The sequence below is a fragment of the Phaenicophaeus curvirostris genome, chromosome 2, assembly GCF_032191515.1.
Source record: "Phaenicophaeus curvirostris isolate KB17595 chromosome 2, BPBGC_Pcur_1.0, whole genome shotgun sequence".
NCBI lineage: Eukaryota > Metazoa > Chordata > Aves > Cuculiformes > Cuculidae > Phaenicophaeus > Phaenicophaeus curvirostris.
In genome coordinates, this window is record NC_091393.1 from 119,336,461 (window position 1) to 119,349,940 (window position 13,480).

Below are 13,480 nucleotides of genomic sequence, written 5' to 3' on the forward strand. Positions count from 1 at the left end.
GCTGGAGCACTTCCCATCTGAGGACCGGCTGGGAGAGTTGGGGCTGTTCAGTCTTGAGAAGAGAAGGCGCTGGAGAGACCTTATAGCAACCTTCCAGTACTGAAAGGGGCTACAGGAAAGCTGGGGAGGGGCTCTTGATCAGGGAGGGCAGGGACAGGACAAGGGGGAATGGTTTGAAGCTGAAAGAGGGGAGATTGAGATGAGATCTTAGTTAAGAAATGTCTTCCTGTGAGGGTAGTGAGGCACTGGCCGAGGTTGTCCAGAGAAGTCATGGTTGTCCAGAGAATTCATGGTTGCCCCATCCTTGGAGGTGTTCCGGACCAGTCTGGATGAGGCTCTGAGCCTGATCTAGTGGAAGATGTCCCTGCGCATGGCAAGGGGCTTGGAACTGGATGGGATTTAAAGTAATTTCCAACCCAAACCATTTGATGATTCTGTGATTCTATAAATTGTAAGAAAAAACCCAACTGATTTCATGCAAAGTGTATATTTTAATACATTTTGACTTTTTTTTTTCCCTTCTAGATAAACACCATGTCAATGGAAATAGAATGGTAGAACCTTTCCCAGAGGGAACACAGATGGCTGTATTCGGTAAGACATCACTTCTAAAGTAATAGCTCTAAGCTATATAGTGTTACTTAATGCCAAATTTCTTATTTCAGCCCGAGTCCTTAGAGTTTTAGAACTGGGGCAGCTCTTGCCATTTTCTAATTACTACAATCAGCAAAAGCCACTGATTGTTTTGAGAGATGTCCATACCCCAAAAGCATACTAAAAGTAATTTTCTGACTTATACAAACAGAGAATTTACACCCTTGTTTTGTTCCATACTAATTCCAAAACAGTAGCTTTTTATTTATGAAAATTCCTGTAAAATTATTAATTATTTCAAAGGAAATCTGAGATGATCCATAGATTGTCCAGACCTGAAGTCATACAAGAATCTCAGACTGTTGGGTGGAAGGCTTTATCTGCTGTTCTTGCAGAGTTTTTGCCATTTCCGTTCCCCAAACCAAACCTGCTGGTTTGAACTTCCCTTTATGAGTGGTCCCGAAGACTTCGTGCTGGATGTTGTTTCTCTAGAGAAATGAATCACTTCTGGAAGAAGCAGACATCCTAAAGTAAATCAGAATCACCAGCTTTTTACCAAGATACGGACATTACCGAAATCTGGGAATCATTAGAGCTGTCATTCCAGGACGTGCTAATGTTAATCCTTAGGGCCAAGCCTATGGAATTTACTAGGGAAGAAAAAAGTCAATTTCTATGACAATTATTCTTAAAACTTATTGTTCCAGAGAATGAAAATTTTCCTAATCCTGTTTTGAAACATAAGATTGGATTGTTTAAAAAGGATATAATTGCCTACAAAATTCTACAGGATGGTATGGAAGTGCCTTAGGAAATTTATTATATCCTGTTAAATTTTTATGTGTCTGGGATGTTGAAATAAATATTATATTGCTCTTGATATACCTGCTATATGATCTAGCTTGATGGAGTTGCAAATCATAGTAAGTGCAGGTCAGTTATATAAAGCTGCCATCGGTATTTTTGACCTGGGCCTGCTCTAATAACACGTATTTAAATGGTGGCAATCACAAGCCAATGTGTGTAACAACAAATATGTAAAACCAGAGGATGTTCCCTGTAAAGCAGTGATTCCGAGAAGCAAAGCTATATAAATGCCCAGCATGGTATAACAAAAATAATTAATGTAGGATGCCCCATCCCTGGAGGTGTTCAAGGTGAGGTTGGATGGATGGAGACACCTTCCACTGGATCAGTCTGCTCAAGGCCCCATCCAGTCTGTCCTTGGACACTTCTAGGGAGGAGGCATCCACAGCTTCCCTTCCCTAATCATCCCTTCAGAGGTTAAAGATTAAGGATCTGTGTTTCACAGCTATGTCAATATGGCATTATCTCCGTCATTGAGCTTAGCAATGGGGATTTGGTTTAATATATAAAAACAAAAGACGTAGCATAAGTATTTAAAAAACCTGAGCAGTGTCTGAAATTTCTTTTGTAGTAACAGTTCACATATCTGTCTGGAACAAATTGTTGATCTTAATCTATTTCCAAGCAGAGCTGTTTTTGCATCTGAACTATTTTGCAATCCTGTGTAGAACAGAAAGGGCTAAGTTATCCATGGGCACTCATTTGTTACTCCAACAATTATCTTTTCAACTGATTATTGAGAAAAGTCCTAATAAGTTTTAAAATTCTGGTGGAGCTCATGTTTCTGTAGTTACCATGGCTGAAGAGGAGATATGGTTTATGAGTATCAGCCTCTTATAGTGGGTGACTGTCCCCGTATTGTTATGATTTCTTCAAGTTCTTCAAATTTTGGGAACATAAAGAAATTCTTGAAGTGGTGGAATGGGAGTTGGTTTGATATTTTTGTTTTGAGCTAATTTTGAAGTCATCCTTCCCCTGTACTCAGCATTGGTGAGGTTACACCTTGAAACCTGGGTTTGGTTGTAGGCCCCTCACTACAAGAAGGGCATTGAGGGGCTGGGGCATGTCTGGAGAAGGCCAGAGGAGCTGGGGAAGGATCTGGAGCCCGGAGGCTTTGGGGAGCAGCTGAGGGGACTGGAGTTGTTTAATCTGGAGGAGGTTGAAGGGAGACCTCATCGCTCTCTGCAGCTCCCTGAAAGGAGGTTGGAGCCAGGCAGCTGTTGGTCTCTTCTTTCAACTAACAAGTGATAGGGTGAGAGGAAATGGCCTCAAGTTGCACCAGGAAGGTTTAGATGGAATATTAGGAAAAAAAAAAATCTTCACTTAAAGGATTATCAGGCACTGGAAGAGGCTGCCCAGAGAAGTGGTTGAGTCCCCATCCCTGGAAGTGTTTAAAAGACAGGTAGATGAGGTGCTCAGGGATATGTTTAGTAGTGGACAGGTATGGCTGGATTTGATCTCAAAGGTCTTTTCCAACAGTTTCTATGATTCTAATAGGAAATATTGGCATGCTATCTTTTGAATTTCAAGGTTACGATGGATGTTGACATTCTTCTTTCAATTTCTTACAGCAGACAGACTCAGGGAGTTTTGGTGCAATCTGATATTGATACGGTCTTCAGTGTTTATGTTTTGTTAAAGCCTCTTCTTTATTTCCTTTATTGTAATGGCTGGATCAGTTTTCCAGTGGTTGAGGTGGGTGTTGTGTGAGTGGTTGTATTGATCCTGTCAGTGATGATTCTGCATGATTTGTAACATTTCACAGAAAGTAATATCCTATGTAAAGAATTTAATTGGGAGAGCACAAAATCTTATTAAACATCCTACTCTGAATCATTCCTGAGGAACTCTGTTATATTCCTATCAAGCTTGGTAACTTCCATAATTTTTAAATTGCCCTAGATTTTACACAAGATTGTGATTGCAAATGTTGGGATATGTGGCAAAAGCTCCTGCTGCTGCCATCTGTGCTGTGAATAAATGGAAAACCTGCATCTTCTTAGGTTTACTATTAGACCTGAAAGATAATAGTATACAAACATGACTCTGATGACAATTGTTGTCATTTGTTGGCATTGGCATCCCATTCTGATAAGTCGTATGGAAAAATGGAGTGATAGTTCAGCTTTGCTGCCTCCAATGGGGCGGCGTTTGCTGGCCCCGTGTGAATGGGAATGAAAGGAAGCACTCAAGGAAAAGATTATCTGTTAATCATTCTTTTCCTCAGACAATTACTCATCCTATCCATGTATACTCCTGTTAACAGCAAGTCCTTTGTATATTTGGACTCTGGAAACTACTGAGCTAGTTGTTTGTCTTAGCAGTATCTCTGACTCTACCTTAGCAAGCGATGGCTCCTTAAACCTCTACTCCAGAAGCATCTTTTAGTCCTTTAATTGGGATTGCATGAGGTCTCTTGAAGAGCAGTAGTTGTGAAGAAGTAATCCCTCTTCCTTAGAAACATTTATAACAGCTAAATGATGGTGAATAACCTTGTGATTTTGTAGATACAGCCTGCTTGCCATGAATTTTCCTGCTGCTTGGATAGTTTTAGATTCACCACTGAAAATAACAGTATCAAATATAATTCTGGTTTGTAAACACTAATCCTTTTACCTGCTTGCACAATGCAGTTAGCTTGCATTACATAGTTCCATCTTCTCCAAAACCTTTTTTCAGATGCTCTTACTAATGCTGCGTTATTTATTTTATGATATGACTTCTTGTTTTGATCAAGGAACAGGGTGAATGTACACGGGTCATTGTTCCTGCTGCTTTCCCATTTATAACAGAACCTCACAGTTTTCAAAAGACTATTTAAATGATCTTGAGATTCTCTGTTTGTCTCTTTATCATTATCCAGCTGCCTAAGATACGCCTATTGTTCATCAGAATAAAGAAATGTGTCCTTGTTTCTACAGTGGTGAAAAACCTAGATTTCAAGTGTGAGGGTGACTCTTTAATGGAAATGTTTAATGTTAACCATCCAGTGACCTCTTAATCCAGCTAATATTGAAGCACTAAGAGCACAGGAGATGTGTAGGCACTGCTTATGGTCTTGCTGGAGACACTAGAATGCTGTGTCAAAAATCATTGTGTCCCTTGAACTAAAGAAAGGGGTGTATTCCTAAGTCCAGTGACTGAAACAGATGAAACTCCAGATGTTATGCCTTTGGGTTATGGACAGTGAAGTTATTCAATAAATGCCTTTCTGGAAAGATTTCTTGTAGTTTTTGTGGCTCTAGATTATTTTTAGTTAAAAGAGATTTTCCTGTAGTGATTGATTTCAATCAAAAATCAAACCAAAAGACAAAACCTGAACATATATTACGGGGTTTATAATCATAGAATCATAGAATCATTAAAGTTGGAGAAGACCTCCAAGATCATCCAGTCCAACTGTCAGCCCAACATCACTGTGCCTACTAAATCATGTCAGGAAGTACGACATCTACATGTTTTTTGAATACCTCCAGGGAAGGGGACTCCACCAGTACCCAGGGCAGCCTGTTCCAATGCTTCACCATTCTTTCAGTAAAGAAATATTTCCTAATGTCCAATCTAAACTTCCCCTGGGACAACTTGAGGTAATTCCCTGTCATCCTATCGCTTGTTACGTGGGAGAAGAGACAAACACCCATCTCACTACAACCTCCTTTCAGGGAACTGCGGAGAACAATAAAGTCAAAATAAATGTTTTGAAATGAAGCAATTTAGGGTCTAAAATCACCTTTGTCACAGAGGTGTAGAAAATGAAAAGAAATGGTTCAAAGCTGCAGAATATAGGCAATTTTCAATAAATGAGTATTTCCATGACTATCATTGTAATGCTTTGCATATTTTAAACACATTTAAATACACTGCTGTATTATGCTCAGATCTATTTCTGGTCAATGTTTCTGAATGTTAAGCGTGTAATTTTTCTTAAACAACTGCTGCTATTGCAAGACTCCAGTGTATCCCAGAGTATCGAAGTATGCACCATGCTTTAAATGCTACCTTATTTCTCTAAGAGGAAGCATTGCGCATGTGGACTTCATAGAAGGGCTCTTACCTTGAGTAAAGTCCGGCGGTAGTTCAGATTTTTAATTACAACACTTTTTAAAGTGGGCTTAGGTTTTGTTACGACTTAGTTGTGTTACATTTGCTTGACATACTGGCTAGTAATGCGGTAATTGGTTTCTTGATGTAAACAATATATAGACAGAAGCAGAATGTTAAGTAACTAATAGGATCTAATTACAGACATTTCTGGGTTGGCAGGCAGACCCAAGCTTGTTCACCTTTTGCTCTGCACTTATTAGATGGTGGCATGTTCTGGTAACTCCATAGAGTCATTTTATTGTTGTACTTTGCCGGAGTTGTTATGTCCCATTGAGATTCAGATGTACCTTATGCATTCCTATGTTTTCCACTGCTTCCAAAGGTTATTTAAAAACTAAAATAGGATTACACTGAGATTGGCCCCAGCAGAGCGAGGGGATGTTTTGCCTTTGCACGTGGCCCATTCATCTGCTTCTGCAGTGCAGCATCACACTGTACCGTTATACATGGCTTATGCTCATGAAAAGCTAAGCTCCTCAAACTTAAGGTGCAGCCTCAAATTTTCTTATCTGATGTGGCTACCAGTAGCTGTTTCAGGAATGAGTATTTGGGGCTGCACCTTGAGTACTGTCTTCAGTTTTAGGACTCTTAGTACAAGAAGGACATTGAGGTGCTAGAGTATGTCTGGAGAAAGGAAATGGAACTGCTGAAGTGTCTGGAGAACAATTCTTATGAGGAGCGGCTGAGAGAACTGGAGTTATTTAGTCTGGAGGAAAGGAGACTGAAGGGAGACCTCACTGCTCCCTGTAGCTCCCAGAATGGAGGTTGTACTGAGGCAGGTGTTGGTCACTCCTCCAAAGTAACAAGGATGAGAGGAAATGGTCTCAAGTTGTGTCAGGGGAGGTTAAGATTGGATATTAGGAAAAAATTGCTTTACTCAATGAATGGTGATGCACTGGCAGAGGCTGCCCAGGGAGGTAGTGGAATCCCCATCCCTGGGAGTGTTAAAAAAATGTGTAGATGTGGCACTTACTGATGTGATTTAGTAGGCAAGGTGGTGTTAGGCTGACGGTTGGACTGGATGATCTTAGAGGTCTTTTCCAACCTTAATGATTCTATGTCCTGTGAATCTGTTGGAAAATGTTTTGGTCTGACTCAGTTGCGTTTTTATGATGAGCTCTGTTTTTTCCACTGGGAAAAGGAAACCACAAGAAACAAAGTTTGGGCCCCAAGAGAAACGCTTATTTTTGTAAACAGTAAAAAAAATCCAAACAATTTTTCCCTTTTGCTCAATGAAAAGGAAGAAAATTTTAAACCATGCTATGTGTCAGTAGATATTATATCTCTATCAGAAGAGAATATAAGACTCGTTGAAACAGGTGTGAGTTCTATGACCCAAATTGTAGGAGAAACATCTACAGCAATATTACCAGATGTTAAAAGGATCACGTTGTGGAAGCATTGAGAGCCAGAGGGAATGTCTTTCAGAAGGGATTCCTGTTTCTCATGCTAATTCTATCTCAGCATCTTGGAAGTTGGTGTACTAACTGCCTGGGTTTGTTAAATACTAAAGTGTTAATGCTGTCCTGTGTTCCCAAGGTGATGTAGAAATGGACAGAGAACTTTCTGTGGTTCTGGAATGAGAAAATAAATCTATGAGGACACTGCAAAGCAAAAAGGGACTGTCTGAAGGGTGCTACCCCTAAACCACATTATGTTCATATTCTTACCTTTGCAGTATACTTATTGAAGAAATGCATCCATATTTCCCATCTTACCTTCTTATCTTCCAGATACTGACTTATTGCCGGTGTCTTTTTGGTGCCTTTTCCAGAGAACTGAAACACAACTCAGTTCCCTGCCTCTGCTCTCTGGTCCTGTTTGATCCTTATTGTCACCACACAATCATAGAATAATTTAGGTTTGAAAAGACCTCTAAGATCATTAAGTCTAACCATCAACACAACATCACCTGTGCCTACCAAACCATGTCCTGAAGCACCACATCTACATGCTTTTTGAATACCTCCAAGGATGGTGAGTCTACCACTGCCTTGGGCAGCCTGTTCCAATGCTTCACCATTCTTTCAATAATATTTCCTATCATCTAATGTAAACCTCCCCGAGCACAACTTGAGACCATTTCCTCTCATCCTATGACTTGTTACTTAGCACCAGTGCCTGAACCTTCTCTTCTTGCCTGACGTCTGATACTCTGGTTTACTGGTCCAAACTTCAGGGGTTATGATGTCAGCTCCAAGCAATTACCAGGGAACGTTTTCTGTTTAGGATTTAAGAGTAACCAAGGAACCCCTGAATTGAAAAGTTTCCCCTAAGGCTGTTGTAAAATATGGTGATAAACACAGAAATAAATCTAATTCCAGGACCTTTTGAAAATAAAATATCTTAATATTCAATATCTATTTCCTATAGCATCTCATGGGCATCGTGCATTAAATGCTGGTGATGTGATTTGATAGAGTTGTGCATCAGCATAGTGGGTAAGTGGCCCAATTGCAGAGGACTATGCAAGACAGAGCCAGATAAACACAAAATGCTGCAGTCTGCTTGGTCTTTGCCAAGGACATTTCCTGACATTTATAAACACTAATAAGGGACAATAAAATATCCCTAATGCAAAGTGAAAGCTGTCCTTGATCAGCACAACCCTTCATAACATTCTTTTATTTCAAAGGATTCACATCTCTCTTTCTTTTTTGCTTCTGGAAACAAAAGTAGTGTGGCCTTCAAACACAATATCTCTCCTTCTCCATCAAGGACTTAATGTTAATTTAGCTTTCTTGAGGTAATGAAGAATTTAGCTTTGTGTGACTTTCCACTTAGACTGTGCATTGAACATTAGTGACATTAGTGAAGATCCTGAGGTTTTCAAAAGTAAATTGGATTACAGCTTTTCAGTCAACATCATTCGCTATTAATTATGTTTTGGGGACTTGCCCTCTGAAAAGAGTAGAAGGGACATAGTTTTTGTGGGGTTTGGTATAAGGCTCAATGATTTCCAGTGGCAGGAATTGTCTCTAACATAGGTTTTGTTTTCTTTGCAAAGAGCCAGCGAGAGCACCTGGATTACTTTAGCAAAGCAAAAGCCTTGCAGAGAAGTAATTTCTTGCCAGTGATAAATAGGGATGTATCAGTGACTAGGATGAACATATGCTTGGCATCATTCTGAGGTAGTTTAAGTTTGAAATAGAAGTAAATTATCCTGTTAATGACTAGAGGCTGCCCTCCTCAGATTTATGCTGCTTTGTGGGAGATAGATGTGTGTGTGTTTATGTGCTGGGATATAGGATATACACACATACGCATTTACCATCAGCCTTCATCCTTTGATTCCTGTTAAGAAAGCACAGAGCGTGGTATGTCATCATAAAACATACAGAAGGGTTATGATTTATTCTATCCAGCCATGAAAAATGCAGTGCTAATCGGAATTAGTTGCAACAACAGAGAAAAAAACATATAAGGAGTTTTTTTGAGGGATAAAATGGTGTTGTTTTGATAATTTTAGACACACTGTGACATTCAGAAGATATTGTCACTGTGTCTTAAACATCCTAATGGATTTACCTTTACAGCACTGCGGTCACAGACTAACAATATTAGAATGGAGGACATAAGACAGAGTGAATAGGGTCCTGTATTAAAAAAAATATGAATTAATTACTATCAGGTTATTCTGTATGAGATGATTTAGAGTGATTTTCCTGATTTTCAGGAGTTTTTTTCACTTGATGAAGTTATTGGTGATCTCAAAAAATGTATCATTAGATACCTTGCTTAAAATCAATGATACAAAAATCTTCATCTTCTTTTAAAATACTTCCTCAGAAATGCTCCCTAAGCTTGGGGGGCAAAGAATCTTTATATTGGTGTTTTCAACTCATTGGGCTGGAATTAATTTCAAGAGGTTTTAGACATGGAATCTAAAGAGGTCTTCAAGAATTTCTTCTTAGTCAGAGAAAACACATTTGGAGGTCAGTTCATTACAGCTGTCTGAAAAAGGAATGAATCACCCTCTGTAGGTGCCTTCTTCTGTCAAACGCTATCTAAACAACCAGCTCAGACTAGGGGGAACCAATTCATTTGCATAAATATGTTGCAAATGCTGAATGCCATTTGAGGTGTCCTAGGGCATTTGCAACGTCCGCAGGGGGCTGGGAGGGATGATGCAGGTCTCACAGGAGATATATACTCTTCTGATCTAGGAGATGAAAGCCAGATAGGTTTATCTAGGACATCCCATATGATATTAGAAGCCTTTCTTTAGGGATTTAATGCACATATAAAGACATTTAAAGTAACATGTATGTGACATTATCCTTGATCTCCAGCTTTCAAGGACATAGGTCTGCCTTTTGTCAGCGTGTCCCTCTTGTGCATGTCAGGTAACTCCAAATAACTTTATTTATTCGTTAGTACTGTACCCCAGATCTCCGCTGACTGTCGTGGGAGGTTGGGCATCTTTTGCCACACACAAGCACCTATTTGTACATCTAAATTTGAGGTCTAAATGTAGTTGCTCAAGTTCATGTACTGAATCACACTGTAGAGCTCTCTACTTCTAGTGTCTGAGGTTAGCTGGGAAGAATAACTTCTGTATTTTCTGCCCTTACATTCCAGTATGTCCTAGGCACGTTAGTTACCCTTGTGGTTAGGGTAATGTCCACATTATTAAGGTTACTTTCAGTGGCAAATTATGCGAGCTAGTACAGGCTCTCTGCCCATTCTGGGAGACACACAGGCAAGTCTTTTGTCTTTAGAAGAGAGTGAAAACTCCACCTTTTAAGACAGTCAGACAGCATTTCGTTAGAGATTTTTCTTCTGGAATACCACCTGGCTCTGCTCTCTGTGCAGAATGCGCTTTAGAAATGAAGGAAAAAATACTCTTCAACATCTAAAAAGAAGAAATAATATGATCAGTATTTCAAATCAGATAAGAACTAATCATGAAAAAAATCTGATTTGAGTTGAACTGTAAGTAATTCTGAAACAGCCATAGTTATTTGTTTGTGAGCCAGGGAAAACAGCATGCAATATGTCAGGCTTTGAGATAAAATTTATTGGTGTGTCATTGGCTTAAATCCAACATTATGCTCATAAATAATATAATCCTAGTGTGACACATTTCTGCTTGAACCTTGACTGAAAAGCATTGAGACTCATGTTATGAATTATGTAGTAGCAGTCACGCATTCAAGTCCAAAGGATATAACTTGAGTGAAATGCTGAAATATATTTGCAGTTGCGTACGCTATCTAAAGACGCACGGTTGCAGAAAGGACAAGGTGTGTCTTTCTGTGTATCCAAAGGTGTAACATGGAACCTCGCTGCAGACTCAGGCTAGTGGTCATCCAGCTCTTTATTGACAGATTGTTCTAGGATAGAAAGTCTGATGTGATTGAATGTTGTCCTCTGAATCACTCTCTTGTATCCTATTAGCACCATCTTTTGACTCTTAATTGATAAGAGCTCAATAGGACCCAAAGCTCTTGACGATAATATAGTCTAGCTGCACAGCAGGTTGGGAGTAACTCAGTAGTATTCAGTGGAATGGACCTAACAAGCCAAGAGAGGGCAAACGTAGGGGTTTAAGTATCAAAATGGCTATACTCAGACTCATCAAGTGTGATGGTGTTTATCTCTGTGGCAAATAAGGAGATTATCAACTGCTTTTCTTTCTGGAGACCAGTAAACCCAAGATCATTTTCCTGTGCTGCTACATTAAGGATCTGGACATGGTTTTTGAATGGAGAAGGTCTTTTGGTAGCTAAAATGGTCCCTCTTCAAAACACTGTGTGGTGTGCTGCCTGGCTCCAGTCATTATTTCTAGTCTACTACAGAAATTCACACCTGGATTCTTCTCCTGGAGTGTAGAGGAGACCACAAAGGTGATCAAAGAGGCTGGAGCACCTCCCATATGAAGACAGGCTGAGTGTGTTGGGCTTTTTTAGCCTAGAGAACACAAGGCTCCAGGGACACCTTGTAGCAGCCTTCTAATACGTAAAGGGGAAGTGCAGGAAAACTGGAGGGGTGCAGGGATAGGATGAGGGAGAATGGTTTTAAGTTGAAGGAGGGAAGATTTAGATTTTTTCATGTGCTGAAAGTTCTGGAAGGCTGCTATAAGGTTTCCTTGGAGCCTTCTCTTCTCTAGGCTAAACAAGCCCAACTCTCTCAGCTCATCAGAGGGGAGGATGGTGCTCCAGCCCCTGGATCATCTTCATGGCCTTCTCTGGACTCACTCTAACAGGTCCGTACTGTGCCTTGCCTCCTTTTAAAACTAATCTTGGTCTCCTCCAGTTGTTTGTTCCAGATTACAATTATTTACACTTTACAATGCTGTAGAACAACCCCAGGGGTAAAACAAAGATGTTTATAATCTTGTCATAGTTTTGTTGCTTTAACAGACTTCTTGACTCTATACAAATAATTTCCCAAGAATTCAAGGTACTGCATGGATCCAAAATGTTTTGAAGCATGTACTGGAGCTTACAGAAGTTCTATGTTGTTTGGAATCTGGGGCTGTAAGCATATCTTGTATCTCAGCCAGTTGTGTTCTCCCTGGCTGAAACTTGCTGGGAGTCTGAGGCGCTTTACTGATAACTCCATCAGTCATATTTTGCTCCCAGACTCCCTTCTTATACATAGTTTTAGGAGGAGGGAAATACATGGATTTTAACTAATGCCTAAGCATGCAATTCCTTTCTTTGTCAATGCTCATTGTTGCAAAGTGGAATAGGAACAGAAAAGAGAACAAGAACAGAGATAAATCATCATTATGCCAGCATATAAACTCATGATATTCCCATGTGGTGAGTACTGTATGCATTTCTGCGCCACTGAGGTCACAAGAGATCTAGCAGAACTAAAAAAGATTGGGGGGCAAAATTGTGGAGCATTTTCTGTAGAAGGAACAACAGGATACGCTAAGACTACTCAGTGCAAAAAAGAGATAACTCAAGGGGGCATGAGAGAGATCTACAGAATGATGATAGGCATGGGAAATGTAAAAAGGAATTGATTTTGCAGAATATTTCCCCATTTAAGAAAGAGGGACCAGAAAAAAGGATGCAAGTGGGAGCTGGTTTCAGAATAAATTGGAAGAGCTGGAATAAAATAAAAGACTGTTCATCTCCTTGCCAAAGGATTTTCTGCAAACAGAAGATTTCTCAGGTTGAAATCAGGCCAGGAGAAATAGCTGGAAGAGAGATCCACTGAGAGTAATTCCAACTGTAGCAGCCTCAGAAAATCCTGCAAGTCAGAGACTAGGACCATAGTACTGGCAAATATCGTGTGTATCTGTTTTTTTCCCTGAGGGAGTGGCAGGAAGATGTGCCGGGGGGGTTTAGTTTGGATATTAGGAAAACGTTCTTTGCTCAGTGGGCGGTGGAGCACTGGAACAGCTCCCCAGGGAACCAGTCATGGTGCCAAGCCTGACAATATTCAAGAAGCATTTGGACAATGCCCTCAAACATATGGTATGTATGTTGGAGTTGTCCCATGCAGGGACAGAGTTGGACTCAATGATCCTTGTGGGTCCCTTCCAACTCAGGACTTTCTATGATTCTATTATACTTCTTCCCCGAGTGCCTGTTTTTGTCTGCTATGAGATGGATCCCTATTATGCTGTATACTGTATGTCATAGGTCGCATACATCATGTGTATGTCACCTATCAGTTCACATCAACTGCTTTTCTCTTATTAATTACTTAAAGCTGGGGGACTCACATAACTGGAACCTGTGTGCTGATTTGAAAATAAAGGAGTCATTGTTGAAAATGGTGTTGAAAACCATGCAAATGCAAGTGGCAGCTGTGATTAGCTCCCCATGGAGAATAATTTGGAATGAGAAATAATAAATTAAAGATTCATGTGAATCTTTCTGCTGGACAACAAAGTTGGGCAGGTTTTGCAAACTTGATATGCGTTCTAGTAATTGCACCTAACCTGCTTTGA

General features: G+C 40.0%; 1 protein-coding gene across 1 annotated transcript in view; it reads left to right on the forward strand.

Moving 5' to 3' along the window:
- The window catches only part of MSRA (methionine sulfoxide reductase A), a 293,652-nt gene that overhangs the window by 114,192 nt on the left and 165,980 nt on the right, over positions 1–13,480 (forward strand). Inside the window, exon 2 of the mRNA XM_069850727.1 lies at positions 526–594. Coding sequence (XP_069706828.1) covers positions 526–594 — 69 coding nt within the window. The remainder of the gene's footprint in view (positions 1–525; positions 595–13,480) is intronic.